General features: G+C 40.1%; 1 protein-coding gene across 1 annotated transcript in view; it reads right to left on the bottom strand.

Annotated features, from left to right (window-relative positions):
- ECT2L (epithelial cell transforming 2 like) overlaps positions 1 to 19,842 on the bottom strand; it is a 56,386-nt gene that overhangs the window by 3,783 nt on the left and 32,761 nt on the right. The window contains exons 11-18 of the mRNA XM_054721705.1: positions 18,749 to 18,852; positions 16,097 to 16,183; positions 13,029 to 13,243; positions 11,337 to 11,484; positions 9,654 to 9,727; positions 9,399 to 9,555; positions 8,733 to 8,798; positions 7,333 to 7,421 (exon numbers count right to left, since the gene is read on the bottom strand). Of these exons, the coding sequence (XP_054577680.1) occupies positions 7,333 to 7,421; positions 8,733 to 8,798; positions 9,399 to 9,555; positions 9,654 to 9,727; positions 11,337 to 11,484; positions 13,029 to 13,243; positions 16,097 to 16,183; positions 18,749 to 18,852 (940 nt within the window). The remainder of the gene's footprint in view (positions 1 to 7,332; positions 7,422 to 8,732; positions 8,799 to 9,398; positions 9,556 to 9,653; positions 9,728 to 11,336; positions 11,485 to 13,028; positions 13,244 to 16,096; positions 16,184 to 18,748; positions 18,853 to 19,842) is intronic.

Here is a 19,842-nt window from a genome sequence, read left to right on the forward strand (position 1 = left end):
GGAGTGGCGAAGTAAAGCAAGCTCAATGTTTTGAAGGAGGGTTACCAAAAAACTTACTTTCTCTTAGAAGTATCAAGCAACCCTTGGTTACTCTGAGGAAGGGAGTCAATCTACTAGCTTGTTCAGAGGAAACCTCTTATTTTTACTTTCACCCCTTTCTGTTTAACTTTTAATTTGTCAATTTAGATTCACATACAGTTTTAATAAATGTAAAGTGACATCACACCCCTCCACTTAGATCACCCTAGATACCAAGCTAATACATATATTTCCTATTTTATCTGTCCAGGAATCACATAGATGAACATATATACACATCTAGGTAGTTTGCCATTATTTTACAAAAATGGTAATATTATTCACACTTTTTCCTGCTTTTCTCACCTGGGAATGGAAATCAAGTGAGCTGCTATGGCTTTAATTAATTCTTTTTAGTAGGTAAATAATACTTTATGGTGTAGATAGACCATTATTTATTCAACTCGTCGACTTTTAATGGGCCATCCCTTTTTGATGGACATTTGCTTTCTTTACAGGTTTGGGTCTCCTCCCTTCCTCTCATTTCACTTGTTCTTTATTGCCACTCTGAGCAATGTTGGAATAAACTGATCCTTATATAGAAATAAATTTCTTACATGTGCTATTCTATCATAGGATTACCAAGGGTAGGATTGATTGGTGAAAGGGTGTATTCATTTTAATCAAAGACTTCCAGATTGTTCTCCATAGAAGCTGCTATATTTCATATTTAGATTCTACTTCATGTGACAGATGTCTCTGACTTGTACATAGTACAAATTTTAATGTGCATTTGAGTTACTTGGAGATTTTGTTAAAATGCAAATTCTAATTAAATAGAGCTAGAGTAGCCTGAGACTCTATTTCTAAAGCGCCCTGGGGATGTTGGTAAGCAGGCCGTACTGAGTAGTGAGGCACTTACCAGTTACAACCACCCTGTAATCTGGGCAGAGGACTGGATCAGGGAGTTCAACATTTCTAAAGAGTACTATACCTCAGGTTCAGCTATTGAACAAGTGTTAGGGAGTTCAGGTCGTGTTGGTTGCGTGGATGGGTAATATGGTCATCCAATCCCTAGAGCCAACTCATATATTTCCTTCCCATCTCTGGTTATAACTCCAGCTGGAAGGAGTGGGATGCTGCACGTATACTGATACCTTGCAAGAAATAATGTTCTAATCAAGTTGATATAGACAATTGACAATAATGGATCAAATAGAACTGAGTATGAAAGAAAGGAAGCAAGAAAGGCAGTGGGTGCATTTCAAGAATGTGTGATGGGTGATATGCAGTGAAAGGCTGCTTCAAATGGGCAAAAGAACTCCATCGTATTCTTGCCCCTTTGTGGCAATACTTTTACTATATCATTGATAAGAACAGTTATTTCCTCTATTATACCAACTTAGAAAAATGTTGAAAGCTATAATAAAAGTTTGCTTTTTTATGTGAATTAGCCAAGAAGGTACCTACAAGGGTGCTTTAAAGAAGTGGTTCTGAAAGGGATGTTTGCTATGGTAAATGGTTGTTTCTTTTTTTTGTTTTTTTTTTTTTTTTTTTTTGCTTTGGAAGGAACAACATCGAGAGTAGAGGTAAATGAATGAGAATTCCAATTTTGTGACCACTTGGACCCCGTGGGTGGTTGGCTCAGGGAAGGAAGGGAAGGAGCAGGCATATTAACTGAGTTGGGAGTTGAGGTCACTTGTAATCTGAGAACAGGAGCAGGAAAAGATAAACATACAAATAAGTTTTTATTTCAATCTGATTATTAGAGTGCTATTTAAAATACATATAAATCTGAGTTTTATCTAGGGAGAAAAAGCTTTTAAAAAGCAATTTGCTAAATTAAGGCCAAGATCTCCAATAATTTTCATCCAAAGACCAAAAAAAATCAGAATCTTTTCTAAAAAATCTTAATTCCATATGCAAAAGCAAATAATTTCACCTTTCTCATTGATATAATAGAGCCACTGAAATGGAAACTATGGATCCTAGTAGAGTTTCAGAAAACTGCTTCTACTCATATGCAAAAGAATCAACTCTAAGGTTAGAGTATTTTCCCTGAACTTGAATAGGATTTTTTTTTTTTTTTTTTTTGCTTGTTCACAAATAGGTTCAATGTCTCAGCAAGATGAAACAGGTCTACTATAGTTTAAATTCGTAATACCATTCTAGAAGCATTTTGTTGTTTATTGCATTAGCCAGCCTGAAACACAATGTACCCGACTTTTATAGACAAAGTACCCAACTTCTATCCTACCTAATAAAATGGTAATATGTAAATTACCATCACTCCACTATGCCCACGATTGGGCCAGCAGGAGGTGCAGGGGGCGGGACTCGGAGTGGCCGGGGTAGCCAATTGGGCCGGCGGCGCGAGCTCAGCATCTGCGCCATGGCTGTGCTGCGGCACAGAAGGGGCCTCTGGGGCAGCGAGCTGATGTCCCACCGCGGACCATCAAAAGCGGGGGAGCTGGGTGCCTGTCTGCTCCAGCACCAGCAGACAGGCACCCAGCTCCCCCACGATCAAAAGCGAAAGTGTGTAGGGGACCCTACACGTGCATGATTCAATCATGCACTGGGCCTCTAGTAAATACATAAAACTTTAAAAGGAATTTTCAGAACATAACCTTTAGCATGAACAGACATCAGTAAACCATTGGTTCTGTAAGCTAACCTGAGCCAATACTATCACCTCACCCATCATCCCACTCTGGTGAATCATAGTCACTTTTTGGGTCCCCAGGAAAAGAATAAATTCAGAGCCAGAGTTAAGTATCCCTGAGAGGTCTAGGTTCTTCCCCTTTCCTCAATGCATGGTTGCCCTGGGAAATGACTGTAGGTCCCTTTGGGTAAAGCTAAAAGGGAAGAACCATGCATTTTTGGCACTGTAGTAGGGTTTTTCCTTAAGAAGACTCTGGGTCTGAGGAGCGGTTATTTAAGGCTCTATTCACCAGTCCTAGAGGGCTCCATTTTTGTAACTTCGGGGAGATCCTATGGGAAGGGGAAAACAATAAAAATCATCAAGCTTAAAGTCACATAAATGAAAATCAGTGTTTCTGAAAAAAAAACCAAACACAATAATGCATAAAGTATTCTAAAAGTTTAATATACCCCCAACTCTGTGGGCTATGACCACAGAAAGACAAATACCTCCAATTTTCCTAGCTCTACAAAGACTCTGACTTCATCTCTACCCAGAGCAAAAGTTTTTATTTATAGTGCAAATATTATTTTCTCTTTGGCAGATTTTATTAGTAATTTGTTTAGCAACTGCTGCTATATTGGTAAGTTTATTATGAGGAAGGTTTAGTTCAGCTTTCCACCTGCTGGTCTAATCAGTGGTTAGAGCACTGGGACCCGGTCTTGAATTCTAGACCAGCATTTGTTAGTCTGTGATATCAGACAACTTGCTTAAGTACAGATTCCCCATCCATAAGTATGGTTCCAGTCCTACCTTCCTCACCAAGTGATTGTAAAGATTATATCAAGTGAGAGAAGTTAAAATATATGGTAAACTGTAAAGCCTTCTACTCATGTGAGTTGGTAGTGTATCTATAAATATAAGCAGAGTTTTCACTAAGTAGAAATCCCTAATGGGAATCATAGGAATGCCATTTCTTGAGTTTCATGTAATTTCCTAAAATGGCTGAAAACAAGATTGCAGAATACTTATTCTATGATATCTTTTGGAATGTAATCCTATTTTGCATTTACTTTTAATTTCAAATATGTAAAATTACATGTACTGTATGTTTATTGTTTGGAAAATCACTGATAGTGCCTATTTAAATATAAGTGTACCTCATAATTAGAGTCTGAAATAATTAGTATTATCTCACTATCCTGAAATTCTCAAATGTACTCTGTTGTAGAAACACTAAAGACAGACGTTTAAATTCTAATAATTGAGACTTCCAGTTTCTGGCTGCATATGTAAAGAGCTTGAAAGTCATCATATCCATCCTCACAACAACAACAAAAAAAGCTGAAAAACTCCGATCAACAACTCTCCGTAGAGCCATCAGAGAGTTGAAGTCACAAGGTAAACCACTGCCCTAAAAGCTGGAGAGACCAGTGTATACAGAGAGTTACAGTTTACTGGACGCAGAAACTGCACACTGGAGCCAGCACTGGGTAATAGTTTAAGGGTAATTGACTAATTGCTGTAGACTCTGAGCTAGTTAAGAAATTAAAAACTCCTGGAGGCCTAGCTGCATCAGTTTTACCTCCAGGAGCCCCACCCGGTTCCTACCGTGAAAATCTAAGAAAAATCTCATTGCTCCCAATAGGGAGGAGAAAAGTAACCATTTTTAAACACCCCCAGAAAGTGCTATTCTCCTTAACAAAGACTGCCTCAAGGGAAACTTTTACCAAAACCTAGACAAGTGGGGAAGGGAAATACCCAACTCCAGCTCCCTCTAGCTTCCCTGTCTTACCTGAGAGGCAAAAAAAAAAAAAAAAACAAAAAAACACCTGAGAAGCACAGCCCAGGTGCACAGGCTCACTAAAAAACGGACCAAATCACCATCAATGGGATTCTTTATAATAACAAGGGATTACGGCTGGAAAGAACAGCAAGGCTCAGACTCCATTTAAAGGATCTCTAGAAAACCCAGGACTACAAAGGAGACAAAAACAAGGACATCAGAGAAAATTGAAGCCTCTAACAACACAGCTACAGCAAATAGACAACAGAAACACAGGCTTAGCCCAGAAGGTGTTGCTCAGTGGTTGAATATTGACCCATGCACCAAGAAGCCACTGGTTCAATTCCCAGTCAGGGCACATGCCTGGGTTGCAGGCTTAATCCCCAGACTCAGCTATGGTAGAGATTTTGAATTTAAGATAAGTATGATAAATAAGGACTCCATTGGAAAAAGTGGACAGCATGCGAGAACAGATGAGTAATATAAATATAAATGAAAATGTTGAGAAATTAAAAAGAAATTCTAGAAATCAGAAACACTTAACATATGAATAATTCCTTTGATAGCCATATCAGCAGACTAGACATAGCTAAGGAAAGAATCAGTGAGCCAAGATACATTAATAAAACTTACCAAACTGAAAAACAGAGAAAAAAAGATTGGAAAGAAAGAAACAGAATATCCAAGAAGTGTGGGGCAATTACAAAAGATGTAACAATGTCCACTAGGAATATCAGCATGGAGAAGAGGAGCAGAAGGAATATTTGAAGTAATAATGGCTGAGAATTTTCCAAAATCACTGACAGACACCAAATCACAGGTCTAGGAAGAATGAAAAACTTAAAATCTACACCTAGGCATATCATATTCGAACTCCAAAATATCAAAGACAAAAATAAAATCTTGAAAGGACCTAGAGAATTATAAAATGCTCTACTTACAGAAGAGCAAGGATAAGAATTATACTGGATTCCTGTTCAAAAAACATGCAAGGAAGAAGACAGTGGAGTGACATAAGTGTTGAAAGAAAAAGCCCACTAAGCTAGAATTCTGTAACCAGTAAAATTATCCTTCAAAAGACTTTCTCAGACAAAAATTGAAGGACTTCATTGACCCGCCTAGCAAGAAATGTTAAAGCAAGTTCTTCAGAGAGAAGGAAAATTATATAGGTCAGAAACTTGGAATTACATAAAAAGAGGAAGAGTGTTTAAGGTAAAATATATCCTAGGAAGGTAAAATAAATTCTAGTAATCAGAAACTAGAGCAACCTGGCTGGTGTGGCTCAGTGGTTGAGCATTGATCTATAAATCAGGATGGCATGGTTCGATTCCCAGTCAGGGTACATACCTGGGGTTTCCAGCTCAATCTTCAGTAGGGGGTGTGCAGGAGGCAGCCAATCAATGAGTCTCTCTCATCATTGATGTTTCTATTTCACTCTCCCTCTCCCTGCCTCTCTGAAATCAATTTTAAACAATTTAAGAAAAGAAATAAACTGGAGCAATTCCTAGCACATTCCTACTACACGGGTGTGTTTAGAATTGCTGGTTTGGCAGATGGTCTCCTTCCATCAGTGTATCTCTTCTATTGCTGCTGACCAAAAACAACAAAATCAAAACAAAACAAAAACTGTGTCAATGAGAAAAGTGACACAATTGTGTGATTTGATTTTCATTTAAGAGTTACTCTAGGTGGGGAATAGGAGAGAGAACTGATTTCCAATCATCCCCCACCTCAACCCTGTGATTTTGGGAAACATTAATTGAAATATTCATTGAAATAACAGATAAACCATTTTTTTTTCTTTTATTGGAGTTGGACAAATTAAAGAAGTTAATTCCCTCTCCATTTGGTTGCTATTTGTTGAGTCATCATCATTGCCATTAATACTGAGAACACAGTTTGGCAAACAATTTCCTAAAGCAGAGACTGGCCCCACCACTTGTTTTTTTGTGTGTTTTTTTTAAATATATTTTTTTTATTGATTTCAGAGAGGAAGGGAGAGGGTGAGAGAGATAGAAACACCAATGATGAGAGAGAATCATTGATAGGCTGCCTCCTGCACACTCCCTACTGGGGACCGAGCCCAAAACCCAGGCATGTGCCCTGACCAGGAATTGAACTGCGACCTCCTTGTTCATAGGTCGAGGCTCAACCACTGAGCCACGCCAGCCAGGCACCCCCACCACTTGTTTTTGTAAATGAAGTTTTATTGGAACCCAGCCACACTCATTTATGTATTATATTGTTTTTAAAGATGGTATCTGTTATGTATTATATAGGTTATATAACTGCCTTTGCGATTCAATGACTAAGTTAGGTAGTTGCCACAGGGATTATTTGGCCAGCAACACCTAAATGTTTACTAGCTGACCCTTTACAGAAATTGCCCATCTTTGTTCCACAGGAGAAAATTGGATGCTAGTTTATGGAAATTGACACCCTCCCATCTTTTGTTCATACATTACTCTGAGCAGTGTGCAAACTAGATATGGTGAGACCTCAATATCATGGTGATCTTATGGTGAGACCTTTTAAATACTGACCACAGTAAATATCTGAGGATAAACTGGTGTTCTCCTTCTTATAGTTGAGCAGATCATACATGTGATATCCCACAACACTTGGATCATCTCTCAGTAGGGAAGTGACTAACTTTAGAATTTCTGTTTCTGTGTAGTTCATGGTCCTGGCAGAAACTATTTATTTTCTCCCATTTGCCCAGTAGCTGCCTGGAATTCACGTAAGGTGATAAAGCATCTCAGAGGGGTGTGTGTAACTTTTCAGTTCAACACACAGATTATCGTAAACTTCTACTATGTCAGACATTGTACAGGATACAGGGTGTGAGTAAGACACAGTGACAGCTGCAAGATAGTTAGATGTTTACCTTAAATAGAAACTTATTTCCTCATCACAGCAGTGAAGTTGGGCTACATCTTGGACTCTAATCAGATATCTGTTTACTTCTGATAGAATCTATGAAATAAAAACCAAAATCAGACACATACATTTTTAGAAAATAAAAGGCCCCACTACTGCAGAACCATTTTGTATCCCACAATACGCAAGTGTTGAGTAGAACGCAGTTCAATTATAAAAAAAGCCAATGATTTTGTTTATAAAATAGGCATTCTTTAGATAAAGACCACAGAATTAACAATGAAAACTTTTAGGGTGTTGTCTAATTTCTTAAGCTACTGAAATTGTTTTATTTATAAACATTTTCTTAGCATCAAAAATAAAGTGGAAGTGGGGTGAATAAGAAGTAAACTATCAAAAAAAGGAAGGGAATGAATTGTTACAAATTAAGAAGTCAGGCCCTTGCACTGATGTACGGTAGCCATGGAGATGGTCACTTGGTGTGAACAGTCATCTAGAGAGGAAGTTCCAAGATTTTGAACTTTTTGTAATTCAATCAACTCCACTTCATTTTCCCTACCAAAATATGCAGATCTAAGTTATGACAAAATAACTCCATCTTCCCCAATTTGACCAAATAAAAATAACATCTCCAATTAATAATATAATTCATGTATTGAGCTCCTGTTATATGCCAAACTCTAGAAGACAAGTAAAACATAGCTCACACCTGATAGAGTTCCCAGTCTTGTGATTAAAGGATTGTAATAAAATGTGACAGATGTTCGAGACCCAGAAAGGGGCAATTCCCAGCAGGAGACTATGGGAGCAACTACAGGAAGATGATGATTGAACTGGATTTGTAAAGGATGAATAGGAGTTTATCCAGCAGGGTAGGAATGGAAGGTCATTTTCAAGAAAGAGCATGGGCAAAGCACAACTGCGTGAGGGGAGAATAAACTGACATTACTGGAGAATTGTGAGTAGATCTGTATGGTTGGCTCATAAAGTGGTAGGCAGGGCAGTAAAAGAAAAGGTAGAATGGGACCAGATGTTATTCTATAGGTAACAGCCAACAGAGGGCTTCTAAGATGTTTCAGGTATCCTCAGTGTGCATAGTACCTAGCCAGGTACTATGCATAGAGAAATATGAAGCAATGGAATACATGGCCCTTTCCTCAGAGGGGGTCGTGATCACAGTAGTACCAAGAAAGGAGCTAAGACTGCACAAAAGTTAAGGGATGGGGTCAAGCCCACTTAGCATTCTTGCAGATAGAAGGATGTGAAATGTGAGGGCTTGGCAGCACCAGGCACATAGCAGGCATTCAACAGATGTTAGCTGATTGGACATCTGTATGTCTCCTTTTGCCAATGATATGCGGTTTTATCCATGAGCATGAGATGTAGCAAGTACATCAGAATACGTACAGGGCACCCCCAGATGATTCTCTGTATGTCTGACAGCTGATCTTTCATATTGAAGTTTTGATTCATCTAGAAAACAAAGTGATTTTAAGGGAAATAAAATTGTGAAACATGTATACGTAAAAATAGATTTAAAATATTTCATGGCACTTGATACAGGGCTTGCTATTTCCATACATTATAATAAGAATCTAATTTCATGGACCCAGTGTTTTAAAACAAAGAGGCAAATGACAAGACTGTATTCAAAAAGCATCTTCTGGGCAGAATATGTCATCAGTTTACATTCAGCCTGGACCCGTGCAGAGTGCTCATCACAAGGATTGTTCAGAACGATAGTACCACACTCTGAGATGCTGACTTAGTTCAGGAAATCTCATACATTAAGTTCTTTCCGCAAAAAGGATTTTACTTTTTTTCTTTTAGTCCTCTAGAAAAATCAATCCAAATACCCCATTCTTCAAACTTTCATATTAATAAAGCTTTTGTTGTACTTGTATAGTTTTCTGAAAACATTCTGTCTCATGTTGTTTGGCTTAAAATAGATGCCTGTTGTGCTCCAAGTCTCTGAACACAACGATTTCACATTCAAAGGCTGAAGAATTTGAGTGAGACTACCAAAAAAGCATTGTAGCATTTTTAAAGGACACAGACTTATCAGCAACCAACCTGATCTATATAACCTTTGTATGTTTTCATTTGGTCAATTGCAGTGGTCAAGTCGCCACGGTCAACATGTTCTGCAGGAGTATGAAGCCTCAGAGCATAGAGAAGATGAACATACTCATCAAATCTTCGGGATGGGTACAGGAGCAGCTCCGGCAGGCTGTGTGGGGCATAGAGAAGGGAACCTGGTCTCTTTCCGAAGGTCAAAGAAGGCCCGGTCTTCGGGGTGCCTCAGCTGTGCTCTCCCTCAGAACTTACCTCAGCATTTTGGTGACAATGGTTTTATCGTGCCTCTTCAGGAAAGCTCGGAATGCTGGTACCATCTCTCTGCACTAAAGGTGAGCATAATATTGTCAAAACTTCACTCGGTGTGACAGGTGTAAAGCATTCTGTTACACTGGGCAGACATGATCTATGAAGCCCTCAAAGCAAGAGGGCAACATCTACCTCTGGTCAAAGTACTATTAGTACTTACTAATATAATGTACTAAGTATAGTGATTTATTCATACCATAGAGCTAACCCTGTTCATTGAACTTAATCAGTACTGACAAATGAAAACAGACTTTGCAACTAGGGAGGCCTGGATTAGAATTAGAATTCTAATCTAATTCTACCTCATTCTTTGTGAACTTGTTAAGTTACCTAACTCCCCGAGCCTCAGTTTCTTCATGGATATCATACCTAACACTTGCGAAGGAAAAATAAATCCTGTCCATAAAATGCCTGTTGCACAGTAAATGTTATTTCCTTGTAGTAAAAGACAGTTGATGGTATTCACCTATAATAGCTGCTGCTAATCACAATAAAGGTGTTCCATTGTATTTAACATCTGCTTTAAAGTGTACTCATTCATCACCAGTAAAGTGCCCAGGAAGTACCCATTTTTCTCAGTGGGGACATGCCTAAAAGATGCCAGTAATGCTAATTCCTAGAAATCAAATACTGACTGATTTCAATAATAGTAATAGCTAACAGTTATTGAGTACTTAAATGCACACCCTATTTTAGTGAACCAGATATCATTATTATTCACAACTATAAAAAATTGGCACCAATCTATTTCTGATAATATGTGACACTTGACTCCAATTCTTGTCCTCATGGTCAGTTCTATGAAATTGCCTTATTCGTGCAATTTTCACCCAATACATAATTAGTATGTCTAGCAGTGTTAAGCTCTCTGGGCAGGGTGAAGGTGTACCATAAAGGGAGGTGCCCACGGTCAGAAAACGGCCCCGGGGGCTCAGTGCAGCCAGGGGGACACAGCCGAAGCGGCCACTGGCGTAAGTGTGCCCCATGTCGCAAGGCAGCCTCTTGGCTGCATTTCTGATACAAATTGAGGAGGGAAGAAAGGGATCTTACGGCCATTAGAAAAGATCCCAACCAGAACAGCAAGTGATGCAGAGGGAAGCGAATATTCCTGCTCAACTACATATGGCACAAGTCACAATGGACTTTCTAAGAAATGTACGACAAAGAAATTCCTTATGCATAGTGAAACTTCACAAATTGAGTAGCCTTACCCCAAGAAACATAGACAATTAATTCCTTTTCTTTATAAGACAGCCACCTTTGTCAAGGTCACACAGGTCTGTGGGGGCAGAGTGGGATTGGAGCTCACGGGCTCCACTGTATCTAACAGTTCAACATTTCCCTGTAAGTGACCCACAGGGTATCTGCAGCTAATGGAAGACTGGCAATTTGCATGAGGATTAGTTCAGTCCAACAACTAGTTTCTGGGCCCTGCTGTGTGAAGCACTGTGCTAGCCCCTCGTGATACAAAATTAAATGTCGGGTCCCCGTCCTCAGCGTACACAGTACACTGGAGGCGTGGGTCTGGAAGCCAAGCCCTATTAGTCTTCGTTCTTTGGATTGCACACAACACTTCCTTTCAAGTTCAGGTCTCATAAATGACTGGATGGTAACTCAATCATTTACCTTTTCAATGGTTTTCAGAACAACAGGGTAATTGTTGAAGAAATTGGTATATGTGTTCAGCTGGCTTCCAAACTTTAAGAATATTTCTCCCACACAGTGAGCTGGGCCCCATTCCTGTAGTCTGTCTCTCAGGTTATCTAGAAACTGCCTGCAAGACGGGAAAAGCATGAAGATTAAATATTGGCCAGTGATAACCTATAAACTTAACAAATGAATCAGTGGTCATTAGTGCAGCCTGCTTCAGCCTACTCATTTATGGCTGGGCTTTTGTCGCATACTTTTGTGCTGATACAGATTCGACAGGACAAGAGGAGCTGGGAAGGGAGGAACTAGGTTGACTGTGGGGGGATCCCACCTTCTCACCTTAATCCCTTGAAGCAGAACCCCATCCTGGCCTCCATAGGCTGCCCCTGACTCTCCCATTCCCACATGGCCAGCCAGGCAGGCAAGAAGGTTTCTTATAGTCCCCAGAGCAGAGTGCTCAATTCATTTTAAATGGCCATAACCTTCCCTCAGGCCATTTCCCCGTGGATCTAAGGTTGTCCTTCATTCAGCCATCACAGGCCTTGAAAACAGAACAGGCCTCATTCAACCTCTTTACTTTGTAGAAGTTGGGTTGAGGGAAGGCAAGGAACTTGTTCCCAGTCTGGAACAAGCATGTCAAACTCGCAGCCCAGCCAATATTAGTATAACGGTATGTAAGAAACATTTTAATAAAATTTTCGTAACTTAATTTTTACAATATCCTGTTATACATAATTTTAATAACGAACTACAATGTTTGCTAATGACTGATTACTATCATCGTGTTGCATTTATTTCCCTTACGCGCCTTACACGCAGACGCACCATTTCTCTCCACTAATACCAGCAGCGAATATTTTATCAGCCGATTGCCACATCATTAGTCTTGACTTGTTTGGTGTGCACAACAGGAAATATTTCGCTTTTGGAGAATGAGAAAAATAGGTTTATTTGTGTTACACTTAATTTGTGCAGTTATTCAGTGTCTGGTAAGTTAATGTTCAAGAAAATATTAATTTTTATTAAAATGTTCTATTATTTTATGTTAACGGTTACTCATTTATTTCAGTTTTTTGTATTCAGCATGTCTCTATCGAAATAAACCTACGTTTCTATGAAAATTGAAGCTTTTGTTTTTTTGTGGCCCACATAGACTTAAACCTTGTTTATTTGGCCCGTGTTAGCCTTTGAGTTTGACATGCTTGATCTGGAAGGTTACTGGCAGAGAACCACAAGCTTAGTCTGTCTTTACCACAGATCAAATGATCACTTCCTCTGTGTCCTATGACATACTCAAAACATCTACTGTTATTAAGCTGACCATGGGTTCTCTAAGCAAAGTATCCTAGTAACTTAGTCCCTTCAAATCCTTTGGTTCCTTTCCCATTGCTCAACATACTGTCTTGTCTTTTGCATGAACAATATGTTGAATACAGAACTGCCTGGCACTGACCTCCACTCCTAGTACCAGGGGTTTGAACTGAGGCAGGGATCAGCCCCTGAGAATCATCACTACTGGTTGCAGCCCGGTGGCAAAAATTCTCTCTCTTCTGTGCAATGATCAGAGTCCCCAGGAGAGGCAGAGACTGCCTGAGCCTCTGTGCAGGTAAGTGTGGGTTCCTCCCACCGCACAGTGAGTATTTCAGAAAATACGTATTCAGGAATTACCTGTTGAGACTTAAAACCTGCAGGATATCAGAGAAAATGATCTGGAGGTTTGCAGCACTCAGAATTGCTCTGTTTGAGTCCAGTGCTGCTTTTAGTGGTGCGACATAAACATCTCTCACAACTTCCAGCATCTGCACGTATTTTCTCTCACTCTGTAAGAGTTCCCCTGCAACTCTAGTTCGCTTGGCAGCCCAGTCCCTCTGGAGCTTTCCCTCCTGTAGAAAAGCATTAAGAACTCAGAGAAAGCATAGTGATTCTTTCCAGGCGTACAGTCCCCCCAAAAGCCTGAAAGCGGAGGGAGACAGAGCAATGGAAGTACTAGCAGTCGGGCAGTCACTCTGAGATGGCCCTGGCTGGTCTGTGACATGCAGGGTTGAAGGGAATCTTTATAGGGGACTATGGAGGACCTCGCTGAACATCGCTTGTCCCTAGTATCGCCAAATAGACCCTCACACCGGGCCAGTGTGATGCTGTGGTAGAGATGGGACTTGACTCTTGGATCCTGAGAGGGCAGATTGAGACTTTACTTTTCTCAGTCTGTCCTTTGAATACACGTTGTGTCCTGTGCTAGCTGCTGGCTGTACAGTGATGAGAAGACAGCATCCTGCCTCCGTGGTTGGTGAGGAGGCCTTTGGGTTGCCCACTCGTATTTGTGTGTGTTTTCCCCCAGTAGTGTTTTATTGATTATCCTGCAGACAGGAGACCTGAAATGGGCTAGCCCTCTCGTTATCAAGTAATTTACTTCCCCTGGGCACGTTATGAAATATGGAAACTCATGCTCTTCTTTCAGTATTTAGGGAAAAGCACCTGTCTTGGGAACTGTGAACCCATCTCCCCTGGGTAGCTAGGTTGCCAAATGTCCTGTTTCCTCCTATATTTCAACGTCTTGTTTTATTTTCTTAATGCAGAGGGAAAAGTCATACACTGGTGTAAAGAAATTCCACACCCTATTATTATGTGTGCTATGTTTATATTTGGAGAAATTAGTTTTCATTCCTGGGAATAGGTAATTCTTTTCCTTTTATCTGTACTTTTCAAAAGTTGTAAAATGAGCAGCACCTTTACAAAAGAAAACAATTATAATATTTGAATTTTAAAAATTTAGTGGGCTTGTATTTGAGCCTAGAACTAGTAATACTCTTAGAACACAATTTCCTCTTTCCCCTCCAGCCCTCAGTATACCCCAAGCCCCAAATAAAATGACAGGAGTAAAGCCCTAGTGCCACACGAGGTTCACTCAAAACAAGTCAACCAGAAGTTTATGAACTAATATTAAAATGGAAAAGTAACTTAAGAGAAAAATTAGAAAACTCTCTGTTTGCAATACTATAAACACACAGTTCTTAGTTGATTTTATCTTTCAAACACATGGTCTGTATATAATGCCTATTTAGATCTATCTAATAAGTTAAAAAATACAACTGCTTCCCACTTGAGGACTGGCTTGCAGCCCATATTATATTTTTATGTGTATTTGCATATTTTTTATTCATTGGGGCCATCCAACATTTATAATGATTTTGACTTAAGGTTTCAGTTGTCAAACTTTTTGTTGTCTTAAGACTGTTGTCAGGTATTTATTTCCCAGTCTTACTCTCTGACACCCAGCCAGTGAGGGCTGGGACCTGCACTGCAGTAGGTGTACCCACCCAGGTGTCGTCAGCTGAAAAACAGCCTCAGGGCTGAGGTCAGGGCCATGGGATTCAAGTTTCTTTCTGCCAGCTGCTGTTGTTTTTTTAATTTTAGAGGACGTTTGTTAAAGCTGGGGACAGTGAAACCAGAAAGGGCCGGGGAAATGAGCCTCGGCTGGGCTGCTTTGGCGCACTAAGAAGTCAGAGGGAAAAGGGGACTTGGGGACAGGCTCAGGGGGTTTCCCGGGATGAACTGCTGCTTCCAGTTGCTGTCCTGGTTGCAAGCCTCAGGGGTCCCTGAGGATTTAGGAGATGCCTGCCTGTGGGGAAAGAAGGTTGGGGGGCAGGGGAAACGTGGGTGTACTCCTGGGAGGGAGAGCATGTGCAGGGACCTTTGTTTTGGGAGGTTTTAAAGGCTGGGTATTTAGGGGAGGATCTCAATAGAATATTCATCAGCTTTGTGCTCATGTACCAAAATGAGGTTTATTCTCTTAACTTCATCTGTCCTTGGATATGGTGGGCAAATGTCTGCCAATTGTTTAACCTTAGAGAAGTCATTTAAGTCTTCTAACTTTAGTTCCTCATCTACAAAAATGTGGTTACTAATATCTATGTTAGAGGATCTCCAGAATGAAATAGGATGGTAAATGTGGACATGTGTTGAAGAAAAGCAAAACAGCACGCACAGCTGTGTACTGGGGCAGGACTAAGGCTCTGCTGTACTGCAGCCTCCTCTGAGCCCTACCGTTCTGGCCTGAGAGACGAAGCCCTAAACGCTATACTGATGCTACTCAGCGTTTGAAGTCAGACTGTGAATTGGTGGGTCGGATAGACTAAACCTTTTTGTGCCTGCGCCGTTCCTTTAACTGCCGTCCTTGTGTCGTGTTAGTTAGAAACGCATTGAGTAGCAGAGGTGGCTTTTGCTCCCAAGATGTGATACCTCCATCTCCTCGACTCAACTTCATTTCAGACCAGGAAATATTTAAAAAATAAATAAATAAACTACTGCCCTAACCTGTTTGGCTCAATGGATAAAGCACTGGTCCTGGGACTGAAGGGTCCCAGGTTCAATTCCGGTTAAGGGCACATACCTCAGTTGCAGGCTCGATCCCCAGTCCTGGGACCTGTGTGGGAGGCAACCAATCAATGTATATCTCTCACATAAATGTTTCTCTCTCACTAACAAACAAATAAAAATTTAAAAAAAGAAAAGAAAAAGCTACTGACTGGATTCCCCCAATTACATTTGGGAGCTTTTCCCCCCTTGACATATTTTTACTTTGTTCTCGAAACTTTCAAGAAAAAAGAACTAACCAGAATAAAGGCGAAAGTGGTTGAGTGTTGTTGTAGGGTGTATTGTTTTGTTTTTTGGGGGGAGGGGGGGGGCCTCAGGAGAAAAACAAGTGGAAAATTTTTATTACGTAATAATTGGCTTACCAGCTGAACCAGCACCTCAAAATTTGGATCATTTTTGCCGAGACTTGGTTTTGTGTCCTGAGGATTGTCTTCCAGAACATTTCTTTCCTGAGGATTCAATGCAGACTTGATTACACGGAGGCAGGTCTGAACGTTGGTGCTGTGCCCACAGGAGGCTCTGTGGCCCTGCCTTCAGCCCTAACTACGGTGTTCCGAGTCAGTGAATCGGCACTGGACAAAATCGATGCCTCTCTTAGAGCAAATGTTATGTGAAAAATAAAAAACCCTTTAGCTTCCTTTGCACTGCATTGCGCTTGAGAAAGTAAATTCCGGGCAGCTCCCTTTCCCCCCCCCCCGGGAGCTGGGGGAGTGAGACTGCTGCTCAGAAGCTCCTCACAGGCAGCGGGTCCCACATGGTCCAGGCAGGCCTTTGCCTCAGCCCTGCTCTGTCCCCTGTCAGTCAAAGGCGCACGGGGTACCTGACTCCCATTAAGAAGCCAGAAGTCTACACCCATTTCCAGGCTCCATGGGGGGTTTGTGTTGGGGCTGGTATCCCAAGCCTGTGATCATGCAAGATGGGTAGATGATTTTCTATGGGCATAAAATGGTTCTAAAATGACATTTTTACAGAAATCAGCTCTCTGACAGTGCAATTTTCAGTGTTTTCTGAATCCTGATTATCTCACTTAATCAAGAAAGTATGGGTTCTGAATATAGTACTGGCAGAATGATTACTTTTTGCTTAAAGTACTAGCTTCAAACCCACTTTTCTGTTATGAAATTGAATCTCAACTAAGAAGAACAATTCTTAGTTACACACACACACACACACACACACACACACACACACACACACACAAACTGTCCTGGGCTGCAAATGAAAAAAAAAAAATCTTTATGTTATCTCGGGACTCAACTGAAAAAGAGGCAAAATGCAAATGTCCGACTTTTCCTCCATGACCAGAGGGTATTCCAGTCAACGTGGTGCAGCAAGTGGCTTAAATGTCACTCATGATCCTACAAATACCTTTTCAAGAAAATAAAGTTCTTAGAGGAAATGACCAATTGGAAGACAATAATTATCATTATTGTCTATGAATTTCTCAAGCACATGTGTCTAACTCTATAGCGAAGCAATAGCATAAAAATGCAGCAATAACTTTACCTTCATGAATAAATTGAAGGTTGCCTTTGGGTCAGATTTTGTCAGAATAACGTTTTCTTCCAAACCTTTGCTCTTTTCACTACATTTCTTCAACAGAAAATATGACAAAAATTCCAGAGGTTTGTCCTGAAAAATCCACACCCCAGCCCCCCAAAATTCATATTTAATGCATTCATTGGAAATATAGGTCAACAAAAGTGCAGTAAAAAAGAGGATATATATTTTTTTAGTAGCGTTTTCAGCTTTTGTAATGTGTAAGTCCAGAAAACAAAGTAATGATTATTCATGTAGAGTCAGTAAATGGGACTTCTGAGTTCATCACATATTCCAGTTACCATGTATACTGTTGGTTCTCAACCAGTTGTCACCATTCAGTTAGGTTGCCAAGGTCTCATGATATGGGTCTCAATATCGTCAGAACCAAAGTGGCCCCTACCAGCCTCTTGGCCAGATGAGGAAGGGGACAGGAGGGATCTTGTCTTTCAGGAGAAAGAAGGCTTGAGAAAGGGGCTACAGCAGCTGAATTACTGGGAAAAACACTCAAGTTTGGTTCCCTCTCAGGCTATAGTTTGAGCACCATCGAAATGATATCATACCAGGTTACTTTTAAATAATAAGTACACTGAACCTACACCAAACGCATTTAGTAAGTTGTTGGTATTTCGGGAGACAGTGCAGGATCTCTCAAAGCCTCAGGGTTATCCCTGTGACTATCCCTGATCATTTTATTGACAAAGCTCACCGGGGCCTTCAGCACTGGGCTGCCCCTGGGGTGGTTAGAGTGCTGGGAACTGAGACTGCAGAGGAGGCAAATCATGGCTGCCTGCAGCCTCTCAGACTCCACGCTGGACAGCTAACCTGGGGACACCTGGTGGCTACCCAGGAAGCCAAGGTGAAACCAAAACAGACACATGAGAGATAAGGAAAACATATGCAAAGACAACGTTAAATCTACCCAGGAAGTTGATTTACTACAGTGGAAGAGAAGGATCTGAGACTCTCCCCTTTGAAAAGAGCATCCGGTGTGTTAATGTCATCCCTAGTCCCCACCCTGTTCTCCACTTCCCCGGCCAGCCTGCTTATTGCACTTTCCTGTCGCTTGGAAGATCTGTTCCTTTGTGTTCGCTTTCCTTCTTATCTAGCCTTTTTACCCTTTCATACACTTAATTGTTTTAACTATTGACTAATGTTTATGTGAAATATAAAGCCACTCATGTGTTTTTTAAATAAGTCACTTCTGACTGAAATTAATCACAAGACAGAAAACAGTGCACCACGGAGTCAACTTGTAAATAACCCAGATTTTACTATTTGCCTATTTTGTGTACCTAATAGATCTTGGGCCCAGAATCTCTCAGTAGCTGTTTTTACAAACGGGTGTAATTTTTCTAAGGAATTGCACCCCTGAGTGGATATACAAATTAAACGATAAATAAACACAAACTAAAAATTTATTTAAGTGTTAGGGTTTTTGTAGTGTGCTTTCTTTAAAAAAAAAAAATACTTACAGGATTTTCTTTTGAAAGCTCCGCCAATCCATCTGCCAGAGCTTGTGCAATTTCTTGGTTATTCAGAATGTTAGTCATACTCATGGTGTCAAACATAAACTGTCCTGTAATATAAAGCCATATGCACTGTAATTAATTTATGTAAGAGATGTGATCAAGAAGAACACAGCTCAGTCCTCACAGTTGCTTTTTAGTGGATAAAAATGCAAAGAGTAAAAATTAAAATTCTATTATGCCATGAGGATTATCTTCCATGATAAAATATAAAACAAGTAATAGCAACTAAATGTCCAGCCCATAAAAAGTACCCACCCTGACAAAGCTGATCTTGAATAAAATCTATAAATTGAACAATAAGGAGAGAACACATGAAAATGAACCTTATAAGTTTAAATTTTTTTTATTGATTTCAGAGAGAAAGGAAGAGGGAGAGATAGAAACAACCATGTGAGAGAGAATCATTGATTGCCTGCCTTCTGCGGGCGCCCCACTGGGGAACAAGCCTGCAACCCAGGCATGTGCCCTGACCTGGAATTGAACTATGACCTCCTGATTCATAGGTCAACACTCAACCACTGAGCCACACCAGCCAGGAGTAAATTTAAATTGTAGAATCGTAATCCCCCCAAAGATTCCTTCACACTCCCCTTTATCTTTGCACTCAAATACATAAAGATTTTAAGCACACAGAAAATAATATACTAACATACATACAGAGATATCTTTTACATTTAAAAAATATTTTAGACAACTTGAATTTATATGAAAAGAATTACCTTCTATTCTACTTCTTATTGCTTACATATATCATCAAAAAATCTATCTTTAAAGAGGTAATCTTTCTATTTTTATGTATAGTTTTTATATCAAGGAAATACCAGGAAAAATAATTTCTCCCTATTTATTATTTAATAACTATTTGAAAATATTGGTTGAACATCTACTAAATGTGGTAGAGTTAAAACCAGGAAGACAAATCCCTGTTTTGGAGGCATTTATGTAAAGATATATACTGACAATATGTTATATATTGACATAAAGTATCTGCATACTTACTTGTGTTTCCTTCTCTTGCATAGACAGTAACTGTATAA

Source organism: Eptesicus fuscus, chromosome 10, assembly GCF_027574615.1.
Source record: "Eptesicus fuscus isolate TK198812 chromosome 10, DD_ASM_mEF_20220401, whole genome shotgun sequence".
Lineage (NCBI taxonomy): Eukaryota > Metazoa > Chordata > Mammalia > Chiroptera > Vespertilionidae > Eptesicus > Eptesicus fuscus.